This window comes from Canis lupus, chromosome 5 (assembly GCF_048164855.1).
Source record: "Canis lupus baileyi chromosome 5, mCanLup2.hap1, whole genome shotgun sequence".
Taxonomy (NCBI): domain Eukaryota; kingdom Metazoa; phylum Chordata; class Mammalia; order Carnivora; family Canidae; genus Canis; species Canis lupus.
Genome location: NC_132842.1, coordinates 47,079,046 through 47,102,178, shown reverse-complemented (window position 1 = coordinate 47,102,178; position 23,133 = coordinate 47,079,046). Strand labels below are relative to the sequence as shown.

The 23,133-nt window shown below is 38.0% G+C and overlaps 1 protein-coding gene across 34 annotated transcripts in view; it reads left to right on the top strand.

The window, feature by feature from the left end:
- The window catches only part of PDE4D (phosphodiesterase 4D), a 1,448,272-nt gene that overhangs the window by 855,796 nt on the left and 569,343 nt on the right, over positions 1-23,133 (top strand). Inside the window, exon 2 of one of the 34 annotated variants that reach the window (XM_072826523.1) lies at positions 8,928-9,043. The exons of the other annotated variants lie outside the window; for them this stretch is intronic. Coding sequence (XP_072682624.1) covers positions 8,928-9,043 — 116 coding nt within the window. The remainder of the gene's footprint in view (positions 1-8,927; positions 9,044-23,133) is intronic. 34 annotated transcript variants of the gene reach the window in all.

Below are 23,133 nucleotides of genomic sequence, written 5' to 3'. Positions count from 1 at the left end.
AGGTTGGTACATAACTGGGTTTTTATGACCTAAATGTGATTGTAGAGTAGAATCTTCTCTAGCAACTAGTTAGGGCAAGTGTGAAAAAATAATGTGTACCACATACAAAATGCTATGGTAAATTCGTCAGGCCATTTTTCAAAAGAAGCACAAGGCTTATCATTTGAGGACTGTGGAATTTTTAAAAAGCAAGATTAGAAAATATTTCTAATAAATTTTTAAGATGTAGACTGAAGATCTTATTTAGGATTATGGAACAGGAACCAACAAAAGCACATACATTGATAGACTCTCAAAATGCCTCCATTCCTGACTTCATTTTGGTATTTTAGCTCACTGCTCATTAAGATGCTTATTACCTTAATTTATTCAATCAAAATATTGATTCTATTCTCATGCCGCAAATAACTTGTGACATGAGTTGGATATTAATATGTTTTTACCACTGAAAGCATTTAACAAAAAAAATGCTCATCCTTTCACCATCCAAATATTAATGTTTGTATTATGTTTTTATTTTAGAGGGTTTTTTTTTTATAAAAAGCTTTGTTTCTTTGTTTGCAAATGGCAAACTTGAAGTTTGTTTAACTGAAATTTATAAATAAACTCTTCAAATTAAGAAGTTGATTAAGTCACCCATTTGTTCTGTAAAGTAATAGTCATTAAAAAGCCAAGTCCACAGTTCCATGTTACCATATGGTTTTGACCATTTCAGTGTTTAAGATAAGGGAAGCTCACCTCATTGAATACTTCAGAATCTAGCTGTGAGTTTATTCAACAAACACTATTTTAATACATTAGCAGGCTCAAATAAAGACATTAGCCTTTAGTTTAATTAATTACCTTATTTTGGAATTCTATAAGGAATCCACAACTAAGAAGGTATTCTAACAGACTTTTCAAAGAGGCTAATTGCCAGAAACCCTATGTTTTCCAATTAACACTGAAGTGTGACTTCACTTGAAAAGAAAATTCACAAATTTATGTTTTAAAGTTATGAGATACAAATCCCTCTTATCTAAAGATACAGAGGATGTGACAACAAATTACCCAGATGTTTTTGGCTGTATTTGTTTTCTATTACTGATGACAAATTAGCAGCTTAAAACAGTACCCTTTTCTTTTCTTTTCTTTTCTTTTCTTTTCTTTTCTTTTCTTTTTTTTCTTTTTTTTCTTTTCTTTTCCTTTCTCTCTCTCTCTCTCTCTCTCTCTGTCCCTCTCTCTCTCTCTCCGTCTCTCTCTCTCTCTCTCCCTTTTTTCTTTCTGTCTCATAATTCTTAGGTACAAAATCCAGATGGGCTGGGCTGGGCTCAGCATCTCACAGGGCTGAAATTAAGGTGTTGACTGGCTGTTTCTGGTCTGCTGCTCAAGATCATCTTCCAAACTCATTCCTGTCATTGAAAGAATTCAATTCCTTGCGGTCATAGGACTGAAGTCCCTATTTTCTTGCTGGCTGTTGGCTGGGTCCCCTCTGATGTAGGGGTCACTCAGGTACTTGCCCCAGTGGCCATTTCCACGTCAGCATTGAAAAACCACCTTCATGCCAGATCTCTCATGCATTTCTAATCTCCCTAACTTCCTCTTCTTCCAGCCAAAGAAAACTGCCTCCTTTTTAAAGAGCTCATATGATTAGGTTAGACATACCCCCCAAATCGGTCATAATATCAACTGATTAGTAACCTTAATCACAGCTACAGACGTTCCCTTTTCCATTTGCTTTAATACAACCATGGAGTAACACCAGGGCTGAAGGTAATGGGGCCATCTTAGGATTCTCCCTCAGTCAAGATATATAATTTTTGTGGAGAAATTTAAACAATGAGAAGAACAAAAAGAAGGGATGAATAACCACCTTATATGTAAATGCTAAGACAAATAATAATAGCCATAAATTTTGTCAGCAGTGATCCTTTAGGAATTAAAATGTAGGGATCAGAACTGATACAGAAATCCAACAGTAAGGGCTTAAGGAATACTGAGGGTTTTATTATTTGAGAAATGAAGTACTACCAAGTAAAATGAAGAATGACTGGGTAATTATAATAACTCTTAAGTGTAAGATATAGCGTAAATGTTCTAATGATTGGACCAGGCAGCAGAGGCCATATAACATCCCTATGCAGCAATCTGCTTGGACATTTTAGTTTGTTGCATATTAAAGATGGACACTACTGTGTTGGTGCTACCACTATCCATGGCCTTCTATCTCACCACTGCTTTGCACACTCCTTCTACTCTGTAAGGAACTGTAAGGAAGGAGTAAGAAAGGAAAGAAAAGGGAATGAGGGGGGAAAAAACAGGTGGATTTGAAAGAGAATTTTGGGGGTTTTGGCTTTTTCAAGGCTTTTTTTTCAAAGAGCCTTTATGGATCAATTTGCTTTGGAAAGAGAAGCATTATTTTTCTGAAATTCAGTAAAAGGAAAGAGGAGGAGGAGGAGGAGTGGTTTCAGATGAGAGATGTCAAGCCAGTTCATGTAAGGTGGTTTTTATCCTTTCATTGTAATGAGAAAGTTTTACATGTATTTTCTTCTCTGTAAAGTGACAAAAAATAGTAGGGTAAATAGAACACATTCAAATAATGTTTATGAGTATTAAATATTGTAACACATATAACATGCTTGGAATGGGGCATGCCGCATTATAAATGTTCAGAAATGTTAGCTATTTTTAGTATTGTGATTATTTTCTATTGACAGTAAAGAAAAATGAGGTAAGGTTGTAAACTTAAAAATAATAAAAAGGATTTTTAATAACTTGTTGAATAATAGTATCGCTGAAAAACATTGAGCCCCTGGCAAATGTGAACAGTGTTGTTCATGGAGCATCCAGGCACCATGGTTAATCTTTTTTCTAACTATAGTTAACATTCTGGAAGGTACAGAAAAAGCAAGACATCAAAGTTTATAGAAAGTTAGAGATAGGAGCTCTGGGAATGGGTTGTTTCCATGAGGGTAAATCCAACGTTCAGAGTAAACTAACTAGAAGGTTTAAGATAACACATTGAGTCAGAGATGGAAATCTTGGTAGTATTTTAAACTTTAAAATTTTTAAAATTGAAAAATATTTTAAAATACCTTAACTACCTGAAGAAAGAGGGATAATGACAAAATTGAAAGATTAGAAAACAGAGTTCAAGATGACCATCACCATGACTTTGTCCAAAATGAAGTGGAGCTGAATATGAAAAAATTGCCACCATGATGAAGGTGGACTTTTTTTTTTAATTTTATTTATTTATTTATTCATAAGAGACACACACAGAGAGAGGCAGAGACACAGGCAGAGGGAGAAGCAGGCTCCACTCCATGCAGGGAGCCCAACATGGGACTTGATCCCAGGTCTCCAGGATCACACCCTGGACTGAAGGTGGCGCTAAACCACTGAGCCACCAGGGCTTCCCTAAAGGTGGTTTTTGAGTGTGACAGTACAAGCTGGATAAAGAAGAAAGACTATGACCCAGGTATAAGATTCTTGTGCAGTTAATGGAAGGAGGTTCTGAATATCAAGAAGTAATAGAATAGTGTGAACCTCAAAGCAGGCAGTGGGAGTTGAAAGAAAATGGTGGAATGATAGGCTGGAAGGGCAATGGAGAACCAAATGATTGCTAATCACTCTTCCAGTTTTAGGAACACAAGAGAAGCAAACAATTCCATTTTTGAGAACTGCATAAATAGTGGCCACTTAATGGATCCCAAGGATGTTGAATCTGGAATTCCAGAACTGTGCTAACCAGTACGCATAGTGGTTAGCCACGTGTGGTCATTTACATGTTAAGTTAAATGAAAATAAAGTATTTCATTTCTCAGTCACATGTAGTTCAATATATTGTGCACCAATTTCAGAACATTTCTATGACCATAAAAAATTCTAATGGAAAAAAAAATTCCAACAAATAGTACCAAACTGGAGGTACAGTGGAAGTGAGAGTGCAGGGTCTTACAAAACATATCGGAGCAGAAGAAAACTATACCTAATGAGGATATAAACAAGGACATTTTGTCTGTATTTGACAATTTTGAAATTTTTTTTATTTTAACATTTCTGAAATTAGTATGAGTCATACAGTGGATTTGCTCATTTAATAAGGTAGGGCTTTTTTTCTTCCAAAAAACTATTAAGAAATTGATGATGCATCTCACAATCAGTGGCATCTTAATATCTGTGAAATATGGTAACAGCAAAGCCAAAGGGATTTTTATCTTGGAGAGTGATCACAAAGATAAAGAATCAGGAGTGTTGACAGGAAGACTGGAGAGATGTGTGATAACAGGCAGTGAGCTAAATTTAGAAAGTAGTAGCCCTAAGGCACCAGTTGGAACTTTATAGTAATGGTGTGTTGGTAACAGTTTAAAGTACTTGTTCAAGTTCCTAGTATCTGATTCAAGATTTTCAGTCCTCCTATTGACCAAAAATTGAGTTGATGGTCTCAGGGTAATGACTTCAGTCATTCTAAAGAATTCTCCTGGATGGTGTTGAACTGGCTTTGACACCTATAGAATGGCTTCCTTAAGATTGGGCATGAGAGAGCGAAGGGTTGAAAGGATACCCCTTTACCTTAGGGTGGAGAAAACCTGTAGAAAGGGGAAGAAACAGAGGTGTGTCCCAAACAAAGGAAAAGCCATTGTGATACTTAAGATCATAGCTATCCATGAAGATTTAGACTTGAGATCTAAGCTTGGATAGAAATGAGCTACACAGCCCCAGTCCCAGCAGAGAGAGTCAGAATGGAACTGAATGTTTTCGCTTACTTGCTCTTTATTTGGTTTGTTGATGCTGTAATAACTCTCTCATGACTTTTTATAGACAATTAGAATTAGGACCTTTTAAATTTATCCCACATGATCTGTAATGACATGTACTATGATACTTTTTTTTTCCCCTGGAATGTTTCTTTTCTCTTAAAACACTTATGTATATGTATAAATATATCCATATATGTTTGTGTGTGTGTACCTATACATTCATAAAATATATAAAAACAGTATAGAAGTGAAAATATCTGATTTTTTAAAAAGATTCTTATTCATCAGAGAGCGAGAGAGAGTGAGAGAGAGAGAGAGGCAGAGACACAGGCAGAGGAAGAAGCAGGCAACCGCTGAGCCACCCAGGCTGCTCGAAAATATCTGATTTTGAATTTAAGATTCGAACATGCCAATTATTTTCAGATTTATGCTCTGGCAAGTTTCATCTTTTGAAGTTGTAGGTCACTTTTTTTTTTCCCCTAAGTCTTTATGTTTTGTTTTAAATATTTTATTTATTTATTTGACAGAGAGAAGCAGGTCTCCTGCTAAGCAGGGACTGCAATATGGGGCTCCATCCCAGGACCCTAGGATCTTGACCTAGGCTGAAGGCAGGCACTTAACCAACTGAGCCACCCAGGTGCCCCAGTCTTTATGTTATTAGATTAGTTTTAGATTTGTAACAAATTGAGAGGAAGGTATGGATATTTCCTCCTATCTCCTACCCACCCATAAACACTCTTTCTTATTAACATTACTTAGCAGGATGGTACATTGTTTACCAAAGACAAACCTACATTCACATATTATAAATACCCTAAATTCATAGTTTACCTAGGATTCACTTTTGGTTTTGTACATTCTTTGGGTTTAGACTAATGTATGATATATAGTCATTATTCTAATATTATACACAGTATTTTTGCTGCCCTAAAAATCCTTTGTTTGGCTTCCACTGTTGTACAGCATAATTTAGCAACACATTCTTATGATTTATTAGGTAGGAAAAAAATCAAATAAAATGATTTAGATACCTAAGTCTAAGGAACTCTTCAAAGCCAGACTAGATAGGGACTGTACAGGTCACTAGGATTACGAGTGTTTTTGTTTACAACAAGATCTTTTGCTACCCTAGACCTCTCCAGGTAAAGGTCTCAGCCTCTGTCACTGCAGGCAGAAAAATAGGAAGAAAAATGTCCCTCAGATTTATTCAGCAAGAAACTACTATGATTTATCTACTTTACCAAAGGATATCCAATCATTCTTTTCCTGCTTTGGTAAACTGAAGCATCATATATGGGCCTAGCAGATTTTCTTTGTGATCATATTTAAAGCCTTAAAGCCTGGGTGAACTCCTATGAAAACCTATAATTCTGGGATACTGAGGTCACCATGGTGACAAGAGGAACTCAGCTGGTTTTCTGTTCAGTGCATCCTGGATGAAGGTGCTCTCTCCAAGAAACCTTAAGAACATCTGTTAGTTTATTTGTGAGACAAAGGGTTATGCTAATACACAACCTTTGGAAGGCATCTGACCAATCCTCCAGTCTCTGGGAGTGGGGGGTGATTGAAACACTAGCCAAGGTAGGCCCCAGTCTAAGAAACTAAATCCAAGACCCCTCTGAAGTCGAGGACAGGTATTGCAGGTTTGAGTCTGGTAATGTTTTATAAGGCCAGTGGCTCTAACCTGTCTGATTGGACTTTTAAAAAGAGAAGAAGTGGAGATATGTTTGAAATCCAAGTCAAGGGAGAAAAAAGAGGGAATGAGGTTATGAGAGGTTTCTCTAGGTTCCTGTAAGAAAGAAGTTTAACAATACCGTTCGAGTTGCATTTATCTTTTAATATAAACCACAAAGCATTTAAGAGCTCTTGGAACTCTTTGTTACTTCCCCATGCTGGCTATTTTTCCATTTCCTTCATCTCCCTTAATGTTTTCCAAAGTAGGAGTTTTAAAACCAAAAGGATCCATCTGGAGTGCAATTCACCATTTTGAGTGACTTTGGAACCCAGCTAGACAAAAAGGCATCAGCATCCATTCTATGGTTCTCAGCCTTTGTACCTTTAAAAAAATACTCATGCTTTGGTCCTTCCTGTCCACAGTTAGGCTGATTTCACCACAGCCTGCATCCTGAGAGATTTTGTAGCTTCCCAAATATTCTAATGCATAGCCAAAGATGAAAACCAAAGCTGTACTTTCTCATCTCCACCTTCCTCAAGTCCATTGACTTTGGCTTTAGTTCTACTCTGACCACCCACCCCCATGGCCAGTCTCAAACCCTGTGATCACCCAGAATTGCTCCAGCCAACCTTGAAATCTTAAACTCAGGTATCACAGACTCCCAGCATGCCCTTCTTTCCTCCTAGCTCCGCTTATTATGTTAAAGACCCCACTAGTCTATTTCAGCTGCTCTCTTGCTAATACCACCTACATATTCTTCTATCTCAAGACTTCTTCTCAAGACTGTACTCTACTTCATGATTTAGTCTCTCTTGCCTGACTTTTTGTTCCTTAAATGCAGAGACTCTTATTTATTGCATAGTATTTTTTTGCATGACACATAGAAAACTCTAATGACTGTTGAAGAAATGTGATGAGAAGGGGTATTCAGAAATGTTAGCCAAACAAAAAATGGAGAGTAATGGTAAAGAGAGATTTAAAGAGGGGGTGATCAACACGTCAGAAGCTACAAGTAGGATGAGCTGAGTGACCTGAATAAAGGTTATTATTTGGTGAAAAGCGTTTCATTGGCATGGTAAGAGTCAAAGCCAGAAAAGCAGGAAATTGAGGATGCGTGGCATATTAGTGTGCTAGGGCTGCTGTAACGAAGTGCCATAAACTGAGTGATATAAATAGCAGAAATGTATTGCTTCACAGTTCTTGAATTGAAAAATCCAAGATCTAGGTATTGGCAGGGCCTGCTCCCTCTGAAGGTGCTAGAAAAGAATCCTTCTGGCAGCCTAGCTTCAGTCTTCACACGGCATTCTCCGCATTCACATGCCTGTCTCTTCACATGGTGTTCTTGTTATAAGAACCACAGGCATGTTGGATTAGAGGCCCACCCTAGTCTCCAGTATGGCCTCATCTTAACCACTTGAACCTGCAGGAACCATATTTCCAAGTAAGGTCGTGTTCTTCGGTACTGGGAATTAGAACTTCAGAGTATACGTTTTGAGGAGACGCAACTCCATGTGAATTAAAAAATAATTGTCAGACTCTTCGATTTATTCATAATTCTGTGGTCAGACATTCATGAATCAATACTGGCTTTTAATATCCAATTTGAGAGTCCGCATTATAGCATAATGTTTATTGTGGTGGCCACAGAAGAGAAGTATGTAAGTGACTTTCACTGTACTGCAACACTGACTTCCAAGCTGTGCTGTTCACATTGGGCATAGGGGACAAGGAGGTCCTCAGCCATGGTAACTCTTCTAACTAATTCACCCACATCCAAAGAAGGTTTGAAGTCTGCCTATCTAAAATACAGCTTGTAGGCATGTTGGAGGGTATGCTTTTAGTCATACTGTTGATAGAAAATAAGACAATATATACCCTCAGCAGTGGGAGACAAGAAAACTGATAGGTAGTTTTTTAAAAGAAAATGAAAAAAAAAAAAAAAAGGAAAAAGAAAAACATAAAATCTTATGTACTTGTATTATCTAATACTTTAAAATCTTGGATAGATATATCATTATTAGGTCTAAGTTACACATTTGTAAGCTATAAAGAATACAAATAGAAGACTTTCCTACTCAAATTTTAGCTCTTGAGGGTAGCCCTGGTGGCACAGTGCTTTAGCGCCGCCTGCAGCCTGGGGTGTGATCCTGGGGACCCTGGATCGAGTCCCACATCAGGCTCCCTGCATGGAGCCTGCTTCTCCCTGTGCCTGTTCCTCTGCCCCTCTCTCTCTGTGTCTCTATGAATAAATAAATAAAATCTTAAAAAAAAAAAAACAAAAACAAATTTTAGCTCTTGAAATTCATAGAATAGAAAAAAAAAAAAAAGAATTAAAATCTCTACAGAAGCAACATTATACCAAAACCACAGAAGTAGTTCTGTTTGGAATCTGTCAGAAAACTAAATCTATCTATCTATCTATCTATCTATCTATCTATCTATCTATCTATCTTCTATCTATAAAACTAAATTTTAGATTAACTTCAACAGTTTACTTTTCATTTTCACAGATAAGATTTGAAAAGACAAAGGCCAGCAAACCATTCCATCGATTGAAAGCATCACTAAAGAGCATCTCCCTATTGCAGGAACAGACATGTGGTGACTTGGAAATAGTTTTTTATAGGTAGCTCTTATTCTTAAATTCAACATAAGTTGCCATTTTGGAAAATTGATACATTATATTTATCACACAGTTATAATTTCTAATGGTTTGAGAAGTCCTAGAACTGACCACATCAATACTTGGCATATTTTCAAAATGCAGAGAAAGTGCTGAGACTCCAAAACACCGTGCTGAATTCTTTAAAACTGAAAAACAACTGGTTTTTTATATAAAGTAAAATAAGAATCAAAAGGGTGGAAATGGCTGCATTTTTGAAATTCCATTGTAAATTATAGTCTAAAATACTGTTTTAAAAAACCAGCATGTTTGCAAATACATTTGACTCGCCTTGGAAGTTAGAAAGCCTTACTGTTTGGTTTACTATTCAGACAGATTGTAGATGCTTACAGAAAATGTAATTACTTTTTTTAAGCCCCAGTGGGCCATTTTGAGGACTTCTGTGATAACTTACTGAATATATTGGAAACTTCCCATACTTTCCTTAATACTGGACTAAATTTGACTGGTATAAACTAGATTCTTCTAAAGTCTTTCAAGTACTGTTTATCTCTTTATTTATTTTTTTCTTAAAGATTTTATTTATTTATTTGAGAGAGAGCTAGAGAGCATGAGGGTAGGCGTAGAGGGAGAGGAGGGTAGAGGGAGTGGAGGGAGTAGGCTCCTCCCTGAGCAGGAAGCCCAGAGAGGAGCTTGATCCCAGGACCCTGGGATGATGACCTGAGCTAAAGGCAGGAACTTAACCAACTGAGCCACTCTGATGCCCCACTGTTTATCTCTTTATAAGATAATTTCACCATTAGTTGTTTTACAATACCTCAGATACTCGAATGATTCTGAATGAATCAAGCATAAATAAATTTTTTTTCTCTTCTTTTTTTTTTTTTACTGATTATTGATTTAAAGACTTGGGGGGGAGAACTTCATAAAAAGTTGGAGATACTGTATGAAATTTTAACTAGTTCAAGGATAGAATCCAGTTTAATTCACACAATAGTTCTTTTGGGATCTAAACTCATTTCTGTTTAGCTAACTAGCTAGTTGAGAGTTTAGGGTGGGCAGTCTAAAGAATTTTAAACTTACTAAGATGACTTTCAAAATCAACCTACAGCAAAACCAGGAGGTCAGGTTGCCCCCAGCTTACAGAGGCTATACTGTTAGAGCTTCGTTTCCTCATAATTGAAGGGGACATGAAGGCCAGTGACATCCAGACCCACATGGGCACTTCTGGTCACTTTTATCTTGTTTTGAATATGCTGACTGGGTCTTTGTCCACTGAGTATCTTGAAAATATTGAGGGGTCAGCAAAGTATATTTGACCCCCTGCCAAAACACTTTCCCTAAGGTGTCTCATAGCCAAGAAGAATAGTTCATGGGGAATTTAATCCATGTGCTTTTGATTCATTTACACTAGACTCATCAAAATGTCATAGGAAGATATTGAATGTCCAAGAAACTTTAAAGTTTATGAGGCCATTTAAGGCATTCATCTCTGAACCAGAAAGTCACAGTGTACCAGGAATACTGCGAATTTAAACATACTGGGGTCAATTTCATTTTGATTAATGCATTCTAGGAAACCCTGGAGTCAACTCATAATTTCTGAAGTCTAAATGCTATTTTAACATTTATATATACTAATGATATCCAAACAAGGCTAGGACAAGAATGTTCAACATTAAAAATATCCAAAACCCACATTTTAAATAACTCAATTTAATTGAGTATTTGCACCGTGGCCTAAGGATGTGTGGATTTAAAGATAAGTTCTTTCCAAGTGACTGGAAAACAACTGGTGCTTTTAAAATTTTCAGCCATCAGAAGAAAGTCACTGAATTGACATTCTGTAATATTCTGTAGTGTTTTTTTTTTTTTTGAAATGCTTTAAAATACATAACCTCATCTGATTAAGTTAATGGGACTGGTATTACTATCTCTACTTTTAAAAGGGAGAAATTGAATTATGTGTAACTGTGAATGTTGCTGCTTTCATTGCATATTATACTTGATTTTATAGCTTTGAGTGATGATCATAAGCAATAGGGCTAATGCCATCTCTGTCCCACCTAGTTCTACTTATCTTTAAATCGGTCTTTCCCACACTTGAAAGAAATTTGGAGGGTTTTTAGCAAAAAACAAAACAAAAATGTAATTCCTATTAAAACACAAAACTTGGGTATTATAATTGGCATAATATTCCATTCTAGTTATTCTTCAAAAATAAGATGCACCCTCCAGCATGACTGCCCTCCTTCCTAATTCTATATATTTGCATTTTAAAATGACCTTTTTCTATGGAGTAATGTTAGTGTAGAGCAGTCCTTGGGGTGCCTGGGTGGTTCAGTCAGTTGGGCGTCTACCTTCGGCCCAGGTCATGATGTCAAGGTCCTGGGATCCAGCCCCCAGTGGGGCTCCCTGCTTAGCAGGAGAGTCTGCTTCTTCCTGCTCCTTGCCTCTGCTTACGTGCGCGCTCTCTCTCTCTCTCAAATAAATAATTTTTTTTTTTTTTTTTTTTTTTAGTGTAGAGCAGTTTTTGAACTCACTCTGTACTCTGTGATCAGGTCAGTTCCATCAGGGCAGAAACTAAGAAATGGGCCAGCACCTGTTTAAATGATGTAGTTGCCTGGAAAGAAGTTTAACTTACACAAGTATGTTACAAAATGTTAAAGGGAGAATATTTGTCTCCCTTAATAACCTATAACTCAAAAAAATTGAGGCAAGGATTAAGATAATTTCCACTGTGTAACATTATTAACATAAATTAATGTCTGCCTTCATACAGTTTCATTTTGGCTAATAATTTCTAACCAGCTAAGCTTACAGATTTCATAATTTCTGGCATTTCTTCCTTCCTCTTTTGTTTCTCTTTCATAGATTACTTGACTCTCCAAAATTTACAAATCCAGTTAACGTTAACTCAGATGAAAGTTTATTGGAATATGAATCCTGTGACCAAATAAAACTTGCAAAGCAGGTGTTTTTATGTTGATGTTCAGGAACATTCAGAGAATATTCTCTTCATTAGGGTTTCAGGGCATCTTATTCTTCTGGGTTTCTTCCTTCTGCTTTCACCACTCCTTCTCATTCTCCTTTGCTGTTTCCTCCTCAGCTCCTCCAAATCTTAACATTGGTATGTCTCCAGCTTATCCTATGGACTCTTCTGGACTCTTTCCATATATCTCCTGTATGATCTCATCCATTCGCACAACCTGAAGATTTGTGTGCCATTGGCAAATTGGGTGGTAACCCATCCCAATCTCTCTCCTGAAATCAGACTTTAATATTCAACTGCCTATCTGCCATTTCCATCTGGTTGTCTGCTGTCTACCTGAAACCTAATAGCCAAAGCTAAAGTCATGCTTTTCCCCACCAAAGCCTCCTCTTTGGAGGCTTTCCCCACCACTCCTCTTGTGGATTCCCCATCTTGGGCCACACTCTGCAGTTACCTATGGCTCTTTTTTGCTTCTCACCTCCCACCTTCCCCATCCAATCCAATCTGCAACTCCAGGCAGCTCTCTTTCCAGATACAATCCAGAATCTGACCATTTCTGACCCCCTCCACTGCTGCCAGCTTGCTCCTGGCCACCATTCTTTCTCACCTGGATTGTGAGACAACTGCCCCTGACCAGCATCCCTGTGGCCCTCTTTGCTCACTTCAGTCTGTTCTCCACACATCAGCAGAGTTGCACTTCCACCTCCTGGGTCATGTTGGGTCCCTCGTTTGCCCAGAACCCTTTAGTGGTCTCTGATCTTCATCAAAATTAAAATCCTCACAGGGCACCTGAGTGGCGCAATTGGTTAAGCATCCGACTTTTGGTATGGGCTCAGGTTGTGATCTCAGGGTCATGAGATCAAGCCCTGCATCAGGCTCTATGCTCAGCTTGAGACTCTATCTCTCTCTTCCTCTGCTCCTTCCCTCACCTACCGCCCCCCTCTCAAATAAATAAATCTTTAAAAAAAATCCTCATGATAGCTACTACCTGTGGGTTCCTGCTACCTGTGATTCAGCTCCTACTATTGCTTTGGAACACTAGCTTCTAATTTACCAGCTCTCAAAGCACAGTCCTATTTCAGGGACTCTATTTCTTCTGTTACTTTAGGCTAGAACTTGCATCTCCCCAGTACGCCTTTGTTTTACTTCCTCATATCTCTCAATCCTTATTCAAGTGTCTTCTTGAGGCCTTCCCTATCCATCATTTTTGATATTTGTAATCACATAATCTCATAATCCCTATTCCTGGAGCTCTCCATCTCTTTTTCTTTTTAATTTTTATCCCTATAACCTATTACTATATAAATATCTAGAGATTTTGCTCATTCATTTTGTTTATTTTCTGACCCTCCTTCGGCTAGAATGAAAGCCCCTAGTCTATTTCATAGGTCACTGCGATATCCCCAACCTCTTGACTAGTTCCTAGAACATGGGGGTAGTCAATAAATATGTATTGAGTGAATAAAGGAATGATTACTTCCCAACTTCCTCTCTCAAGTAGAATCAGGAGCTATAAAAATATGGAAATATGATATAAATTATTAGATAATCAGACTTGCTCATATTCATATGTAAATAATAATGATCTAACTTGGTTGTTGGGACAGGTAAAAATGTTATAAAAATACACATTTTTATAATCTTTATCAAACACTGTTTTTTTCAAATCTAAAAAAAAAAAAAAAACACTGGCAATCAAGAAATCAGAATTATATTGAATTAGTTGTTTCTGGGTCATTAAGGAACTTGACTGTGCCGTTGCTCTCAAAGCACTAAATATAGCTGATACCGAACCAAAGGTCCTTCATGATCCTTGAAACTTCTTTGAATTTCTAAAGAAATACTCAGGCTTATGGGAAGAAGTTTTAATGAGACATTGTACTGTTCAGGAGAGAAGAAATCATAGTTTCTGACCTCAGGGGCATTGATGAAATAATAGAGCAAAAGCTCTAGGGAAATTAGTTTTTAGGAAGTAGAATCGGGTGGCTCACTGCACATTCTAAATAGCATCAGAGTAAGAATGACAGTCTTGCTGATTGGGTTTAGTGATGTGGATAGATTTGGCTGTGATTTTCAATAGATTGAAAATCCCCACATATCAACAGGATCTTACAAGGGTACAAACACTCTTGGGCAACAATTGATTCTAGGACTTCATTTAAGTGAGAATGGCAGGTAGGCCAAAGAGGGACCAGGACAATTCCAGTACTAGAATTTTCAGTAGTGAAGATAGATCATTTTAAATTTATTCTTGTGCCTATCCTGATTTGTTTGATCCACAAATGTTTATGGAACATCTATTGTGTACCAGGTCCTGTGCCAGGGAGGGTAACCATGGCAGAGAGGATCCCTGCTCTCATGCAGCTTCTATCATAGCATGCAGCAGACAAATAAATATATAAGTGCAAATTGTGGTGAGTGCTAGAAGGGAAAAGTGGAAAGGAAGGGTACCAGTGGAGAGAATAACAGAGCTGTGTGTGTAAAACCAGGTTGTCATGAGAAGCCACCCTGAAGTTTCAATACATGGACCATTTGAGGAAGCTATGTATGACAGTATTCTATAAGGACATGCAGATTTATGGTCTATGTTCCACTTCTTCACACTTTCTAACATGTTATGCCCCAAGCCCCAGTTTCCCTCTGCTGATACTCCTTGTTTTTCTCCACTGACTCTCCACCTTCTGCTATTATCAAGCCTCTCCTATTTTGATATCAAAATACCACATTTAAATTCTTCTTCTCAGCCTTCCTGACTTCATTTCCTCACCACTAAAAGCCTCCCCTAATTCCTTTCTTCCCGCTTGTTTATTTTTTGCTTCACCATGGTGTGTTTAAATGGGTTTCTGTGGGGGCACCTGGGTGGCTCAGTCAGTTGAGCATCTGACTCTTGGTTTTAGTTCAGGTCATGATCTCAGGGTCCTGATCAGGATCAAGCCTTGTATCGGGCTCTGGGCTCAGCATGGCGTCCACTTGTCCCTCTCTGTCTGCTCCTCTGCTCTGCCTCTCTCACTTGAATAAATAAATAAAATCTTTAAATGGGTTTCTGAGACATCATCTATCAAGAAAACTAATGCACATATATTCAAGGTTTTGATTCGGCTGAACTACTTAACATCTTTGCTTCAAACACCCATGTCTTTTTATACTAAGTCGTAAGCCACTGCATCTTAAAATAATGACTAAGTTATCATGTTATTTATATACTGTCTCCAAGAGGTGGCAGTTGAGAACAGATTAAACTGTTCTAAAGTGAGGCTCTTGCCAAAAAGGTTTTATATTTTTAGGTTGCGACTTGATCAAGGTAGAACCATGTATTGACCTATGACATGGGGTAAATGTGGATTGGATTATTGTAATAAAGTGTAAATAACAAATTAATAGCCAAATTAATAATATATTAAAGAGGGTAGGTTTTTAGGTGTTTAATCTCCAAGCCAGTGGGGAAACATTAGGTCACATTCAAGTGAATTTTCCATTCTCAGTAGCAGGATGTCTGTCCACTCTGTTGTATATCCCAGAGATTCACAGTCTCTCACTCAAGCTTTTCTAAGACTTTCAGGGGCACCGAGCAATGGCTTCTGCATAGATCTGCCGAAGATACAACTTTGTGCTGGCCTTTGCTCTACCTGTGACCTCAACCCAAGTTTATTGGTGTTCACACTGCCTTGCAGGGTGCAGCAGCAAGTTCGTTCTAGCTATTAATGCTCTCCTTTCCATCTAGGGTGGTGCCTTGCACTGTGGAAAGGAGAATGCCTTCTCCCTTCTTGTTCTCTCAGGGTTGACCCACAGCAGTTCCTCTTTTTTTTTCTTTCCTTTTTCTTTTCTTTTCTTTTCTTTTCTTTTCTTTTCTTTTCTTTTCTTTTCTTTTCTTTTCTTCTTTTCTTTTCTTTTTTTTTTTTTTTATCTCAAGCCTTAGGGAATGTAGTGGAAGAGCTCTTCCAGTTTTCACACTTAACCCTTTGTCCTTCCATAATATGACTAGAAGAGTTCATAGGCTAATCACCACCATCTACCCAAAATTGCTGCACCTTTGGGGAACTTTAGGGTTTGAGGCTGAGTCTAGTTATTCATGGTAGATTTCTTCTTTCCTTAGAGTGAATTCTTACTCAGAGACTTACTTTCTGTTACAATGAGGATGGTCTAGATCATGCTACAACAAGCAATACCAAAATCTCACTTCCTTAAAACAAAGCGGGCTTATTCCTTACTTGTGCTGTATGTCCATCAGCGTATGGGAGTGGAGAGAGGAGAGTTCTGCTCTTTACTTAGGACATGGCTAGTGGAACACCACACCCTTTGGAAAGTTTCCAGTCAGTGTGGCAGAGGGTAGGTGACATCATATACCAGTTCTTAATGATTTTCCCATGGAAGTGACATGTATTACTTCTGCTCAAGTTTCCTTGGTCAGAGTAAGTCAGGCGATCATGCGTAATTTCAAAAGACAAGGAAGTGTAATTCTGCATGTGCCTTGAAAGAGGAGAACTGGGCATGTGGATAAGATGACACTTCCTTGAAATTTTGTTTCTATGATCTTCCCCCATTTCTTTATCCATCCCTTCCCCTCATGACATATCTCTATATGTATAAACTTCAGTCATTGTAAATGGCTCATGGTTCCCCCATAGTAGTGGCTCTGGCTAAAAGGTCGCTCTTTAGTTGTTGACTTGTGTTTCAATCACCTCAGGGCTCCACTTTCTTTTAGGGTCACTCAGAAAGTTGTTCGGCCTCAATTCCTACCCATCTTGGCTTCTGCATAGTTGCTGCTCATAATATGACAGCTTGTATCCCCCCCACAGGGAGAGATCGGAAACAAAGAGATCATCTCTAGGTAGAAGCCACAGTCTTTTCTAATCTTCTTTTGAAAGGAACATTACCTTGTCATTACCTTTCTCCAGATCAGCAACCCCAGTACGATATGGGAGAAGAGACTACACAAAGATAGGACTACCAGGAGGTGGGTGACTGGGAGTCATTGTGGAAGCTGGTTACTACTCCCCTTTAAGAAGAATACTCGTCTCCCATGTAAACTGTAGCTTCAAATAAATGCTTTCTGAATCTCAGCTTTTGCCAAGTAGCGTACCCAATACAGATCAAATAGAACTTCTCTCTAGGGGGTCCCTCCATTTAGACTGGTATTGGTCATCTTCCCTGCAATTAAATATTTCTTATATCTTATTATTTTCTGTGCCCTGTATCCAAAAATACATTTGCTCTTCCACAGAATACTTGCTTTATTTGTAATGTTTTAAATGCTGTTTTTAAGTCATTTTTGTTTAGGTGGCTATACTTGAAATGTAAGCAGACATAATATATAGCAAATAAATACTTGATAGTTTTTTCCTGCCCCTTCCTATAGAAGCATGAGCCATGCGAATTAAGTGTGACTTTAAATAGGATACAGGGAGGAAGCAGGAAGAGTGGAAATGGTCGCACAAACCTCACATTAAAATTTATCCTCGTCAGTACTCCATGATTCCACACTCCACATTCCTTTTGGGTTATTCAAGAAATCATTGAAAGATATTAGTGGGAAAGCACAATTTTGTAAGGGGAAGGAAATTCACATATGGAGGAAGGGAATATGTATGACCAATATAATAACAAATTAGAGACTGCATATGCAACTTCCATGCATTCATGGTTTTACTGAACAAGAGTAGAAAGATTTTTCTTTGTTAATTGTTCCTATAGAGATAAATCCTCCTGTACAAGAAACTAGGCACTACTCCCTACCTTCTGATATTGAAAGAGTTTGATTTACTGAATTCTTCAAATCAGCATCTGACCATCGCACCAGTAATGTCTTTTGGATCAAACCGTGCAGTGTGACCAATACAGATAGTCTGTTAGAAGCACATGGATAACTTGCTCCATCTTCATTCCTTCTGCCTCTAATGTTTCTGCCTTTTGGTTGCTTTTGTCCTACCATCTTGAATCTCTTATACCCCAAATTATAGTATGCTCACTATATGCAGGGTTTCTCCTCCTTCCCGCCTCCTCCTCCCTCCCCCAGTGACATCTCATTTCATTCCCAAGAAAAACCTCACCCTCCCCTCTAAGCTCCCTGTGTTTATGTTTCTCTGCTCTTTTCCTCTCTCCCCCTGGCGTGCTGGTTTAATCAATTTTACCAAATGACTTGCCTGGCAGCTGTAAAAAGAAAACCCAGAGCAAGTTAATAGCAATCTAATACTGTACTTTTTGTCATTTCTCTAAAATGTACAGAAATGTTTGGTCATTGGATTGATTTTTAATGATCTAAATGATCAGATGTCTCAACGCTGCACTGCAGCAGCCTGATAATAAATAGAAAAGGGGAGGGGCTTAGGCACTGGATGCTCACTCAGTGCTAGATGAATAATCCCCAAATACCAGCCAAGGAGACAATATAAAGTATCTGCCTTTGCCAAATCATGTATTAGCATTTTTAAACAAAGACACTTAGCTGTTTTAATTTTGTGTATGAAAGAACTAATACAAGATGTTTTTGATGAGGGCTTAGAAAGTCAGTGATAGGGTTAGGAAATCAAACTGCAGCCTAATTCTATGCGTATCTGTTGACATAAGCAGGACGTCAGTAAAGTACCTCCCAGTATCCCCAAATAGCATCTTGGCATCTCAAGGATGAAGAAAAACCTTATTTTTTATCCGAAAGGCATTAAAACTCCCAAACGTATATGAAATCAGTAAACTGTAAAATAAGTCCCTCTGCAAGAAATAAATACGAAAATAAAGATAAATATAAGGAAAGAAACGATGAAATATTATGATTTCACCATAAGATTTATTAACTCGCTGCATTAACTATGAATGACTTGCTTAACTTTCTGTGCCTTGGTTTCCTCACTGAAAATGGGCTACTGGTAGTACTATTCTGGAAGATTACATGTGGAGAGGCAAGTCAAGTGTTTAGCATACTGTCTGGCACTTGCTAAATTCATAGCTCGTGATCATTATTACCCCAACTACTGTCTGTATGATGGCACCTCCCTCCCAACCAGTCATTTCCAGCCATGGCTAACCTCACAGGGCAAAGCTGCTCTCACTGTGTGGTGGGTAAAGTGGATTTTGGAGTCCACTCACCACTCAGCCACTTACTTTCTGGGCCTTTGAGCAATAAATAACCCCTCTAGTTTCTTTAGTTTCCTCATCTATAAAGGGGGTGGGTATTAATACTCAATGTTACAGGGTTTTTGTAAGTATTAAAACAAAAAACTTTAAAAAATAAAAAAAATAAAAAAAAAATAAAACAAAAAACTTGTATAAAACTCAGTGCCCAGGTCTTTCCCCAGAGGAGATATATATATATATATATATATATATATATATATATATATATATATATATATATATATATATATATTAGGGGCACCTGGGTGGCTCACCTCGGTAGCTTCTAACTCTTGATTTTGGCTCAGGTCATGATCTAAGGGTTATGATATCGAGCCCTGTGTTAGGCTCCATGCTCAGCGTGGAGTCTGCTTGAGATTCATTCTCTCTTTATCTCCGCAACCCCTGCCCCTCTCCACTCCTCTCACTACTCATGTTCTATAAAGGAAAAATAAATAAATAAATAAATAAATAAATAAATAAATAAATAAATAAATAAATAAATAAATAAATAAATCTTTTTTAAAATGTTAGTTTTACTTTAACTTTCTCCCCTCATTTGCAATGTACTATTGTTTCTAAACAGTATGTGAAGGGAAGCTAATTAGTTTCTCATTTTGATGCTCCAATTAATACAATACTCTTTTAAAACTACTCTTCAGCTCAATTTACATAGCTAAGATATACAGATACACAATTTATACCAGTCTGATCTGGGCCTCCCTCTGATAAAAGGAATTATATATATATATTGCCTGTCTTATATAGTGTAGATCTCCTTGAGAAACAAACAAAGTACTATTTTGTTTTATAGTGTTGGATTTTAGTAATCCATAATAGTGAAGTTGGGCTGACCACTGGTCTAATGAGTCTCTTCTGGATTAGTTCCATTAAGTCTGTTTCATGGCTTAGGACAGACAGCTTATTAATGGATGCTCTTTACCAGGCCACTTTTGTCCAGATAGTGTAATTGAAGAGACTCAATCCCACTAGTGATCCAGAGGCAATCTTTATTGATGATATCACAAGCATGGTCTTTATATTTGCAAGACATCATCTCCTCTTTCCCCATCTCATGTTGCAAGAAAATTAGATTCTAATTAAAAGAACAGGCCCTGGAGTTGTAATAACAGGAGTTTAAACCCTCATTTGAGAAATCTTGTATCCTTGGGGTGAAATCAATTTTGGCTTATTATGAGAGTGTTCCCAATGTTTTTCAGATGTTAGAGAAAGTGTGGCAACATAGCAAAGTTTTGTGTATTCCGTGGGGCAGGTGTGGAGAATAAAACAGGAAAGACAAACATAAAAACAGAATCAAGTTTAATGGGATGTTTTAATTTTTTTAAATATGTTAGTCTTTAGAAATAAATTTATAATAAAAAACATAAGTTTTACATAGGGTTGGAAAGCTCAGTATCAATCTGTTATATTATACACTATCCCAAAATTTTTAAATGGTTAGGAAAAAAGGAACAAACTTTTGGAGTACCATTTTATTAAATACTTATTTTTTCCTCTGGAAACAGAAAATATCCTACAAATTTTATAAATCTACATTATTGTCTTTTTTTGTTTTGTTTTGTTAAAGATTTTATTTATTTATTCATGACAGAGAGAGAGAGAGAGAGAGAGAGAGAGAGAGGCAGAGACACAGGCAGAGGGAGAAGCAGGCTCCACACAGGGAGCCTGACATGGGACTCGATCCCCGATCTCCAGGATCACACCCTGGGCTGAAGGCGGAGCTAAACCGCTGGGCTACCGGGACTGCCCTTTCTTTATGTATAATAAAAGTATTTTGATCGCGTGTTATTATTTGTATTCATATGCATTCTTAAACATCTTCAACCCTGTTATATGTTTGGAGGCTTCGAAGTTACTAAGGGAGGAAGGAAAAAAGTATGCCTTCTTCCAGAACTCGGCATCTGATCACAGAAACAGAAACAGGATTCTTGTATTATTATAAATGATGACAAAATGAATATCTTTGTGTGTGTGTGTGTGTGTGTGTGTGCTTGCACTTAAGCAGTTACTTCTGTAGAACGGACTTTTGCCAGTCAAAGGTATTTGTGTTTTGCATTTTACAAGTCTTCTAGGAGCACTTGGGTGGTGTAGTCCATTGAGAGAGTGACTCTTGGTTTGGCTCAGGTCATAGGGTGGTGAGATTGAGCCCTGCCTGGAGCTCCATGATCAGCACTGAGAACACTTGAGACTCCTCTCTCCCTCTCCTTCTGTCCCTCCCCCATCCCAGGGGCATGTGCACACACACTCCCCTCCCCCAAAATAAATAAATAAATCTTTAAAAAAAATCTACAAAAATGTACTCCAAGAAAGTCTTTCCCAATCCCTGTCTCCACCAGTTGTGTATGGCTGTACCTATTTCCCACCCCCTCACCATCTCTGGATATTTTTAGTCTTCAGTTTTTACCAACATGTAGGCAAAATATCTCATTCTAATTTTATTTCTTTGGTTCTCAGTAAGATTGAACATCTTTTCTTTTTTTAAAAAAAAATTTATGTATTCATTTGGGAGAGAGAGAGAGAGCACAAGTGAGGGAGAGGGAGAAGCAGATTCCCTGCTGAGCATGGAGCCAGACTCTGGGCTTGATTCTAAGACCCAGAGATCATGACCTGAGCAGAAGGCAGACATTTAACTCTCTGAGCCACCCAGGCACTCATGAACAGCTTTTCAAATAGCTCTCAACTGTTTGTAGTTCTCCTTCTAGGATACTTGCTTGCATCCATTCCCCATTTATCTTTTAGGTTATTGGTCTTCTTCTAATTAATTTATAGGCTCTCCTTAAGACAACGATATAAAAGCCATACCACAACTATGTTTATAGTCCACCCTGCTAACTCACTTTGCATTAGTAATGTCTTAAGAAGCCTGTGTCATTCGGCCTCTTCATATTTCTATGCTATTGTTTTCCTGCTTTCCTGATTCAGCCTTCCCACCCCTGCAGTTAGCAGCTTAGATGGCAAACATTTGAGGATGGTAAGGGGAACAAATATGTATATGCGTTTTTTTTTAAGATTTTATTCATTCAGTCATGAGAGAGAGAGAGAGAGAGAGAGAGAGAGAGAGAGAGAAAGAGAGACATAGGCAGAGGGAGAAGCAGGTTCCATGCAGGGAGCCTGATGTGGGACTTAATCCCGGGACTCCAGGATTATGCCCTGGGCTGAAGGTGTCGCGAAACCGCTGAGCCACCCATTGATCCCCTATATGTGTGGTTTCTTATATGCTATGTGGTTAACCTATATATTTCAATGTAATCCCAACACATCTAAAAAATCTGTACCATTGTTACTTTCTAGATCCCAAATATTAAGATTCAATGAAGGTGGGGAAATGAGTCCAAGGTAAATGAAGTGCTAAGAGACCTCAGGTCTGTCTGATGATATCAGAAACTGGTACTCCTACCAGCAGACCATGCTTTCTACGGTTAAAGTTTTCTTAACTGAGCAGCACACCTTAGCTACTTTACAGTACTCATGGGACTCTAAGGAGATGTAATACAGACAGAGCCAAAACTGAGGCTGAGGTTTATCCATCTCAAGCTTTGGCTGGGGACTAGAGTAGGGAGGGTAAGGCTCATTTTAAGAGGGATAAAGACATCCCTGAAGTGACTTGAAGAAGGGAAAGAAAAATGAAAAAGGCAATCTCAAAAGCACTGAGGCCACAGTGCCTTCATCAGTGAGCTGGAGCCTGCAAACTACAAATGTAGGAGGAAATGAGATAGTCCAAGTATAAATGGGAGGGCACCTAAGTGTTTGTGAACTGTTGAAGAAAAAGCCTCAAAACAACAAAACAACACAGACTGGAGAACGGTTAAGATTGATGGTCCCAAAAAAAAAAATTAAAAAAAAAAAAAAAAGATTGATGGTCCCCCGTTATGGAATGCCATTCAAACAGTGGAATTAAATAAAGCAGAACTGCACACACCCTGCCACTAGGTTCTTCTGGCAGCAAGTATATTCAGACACCACAGACCTGTCT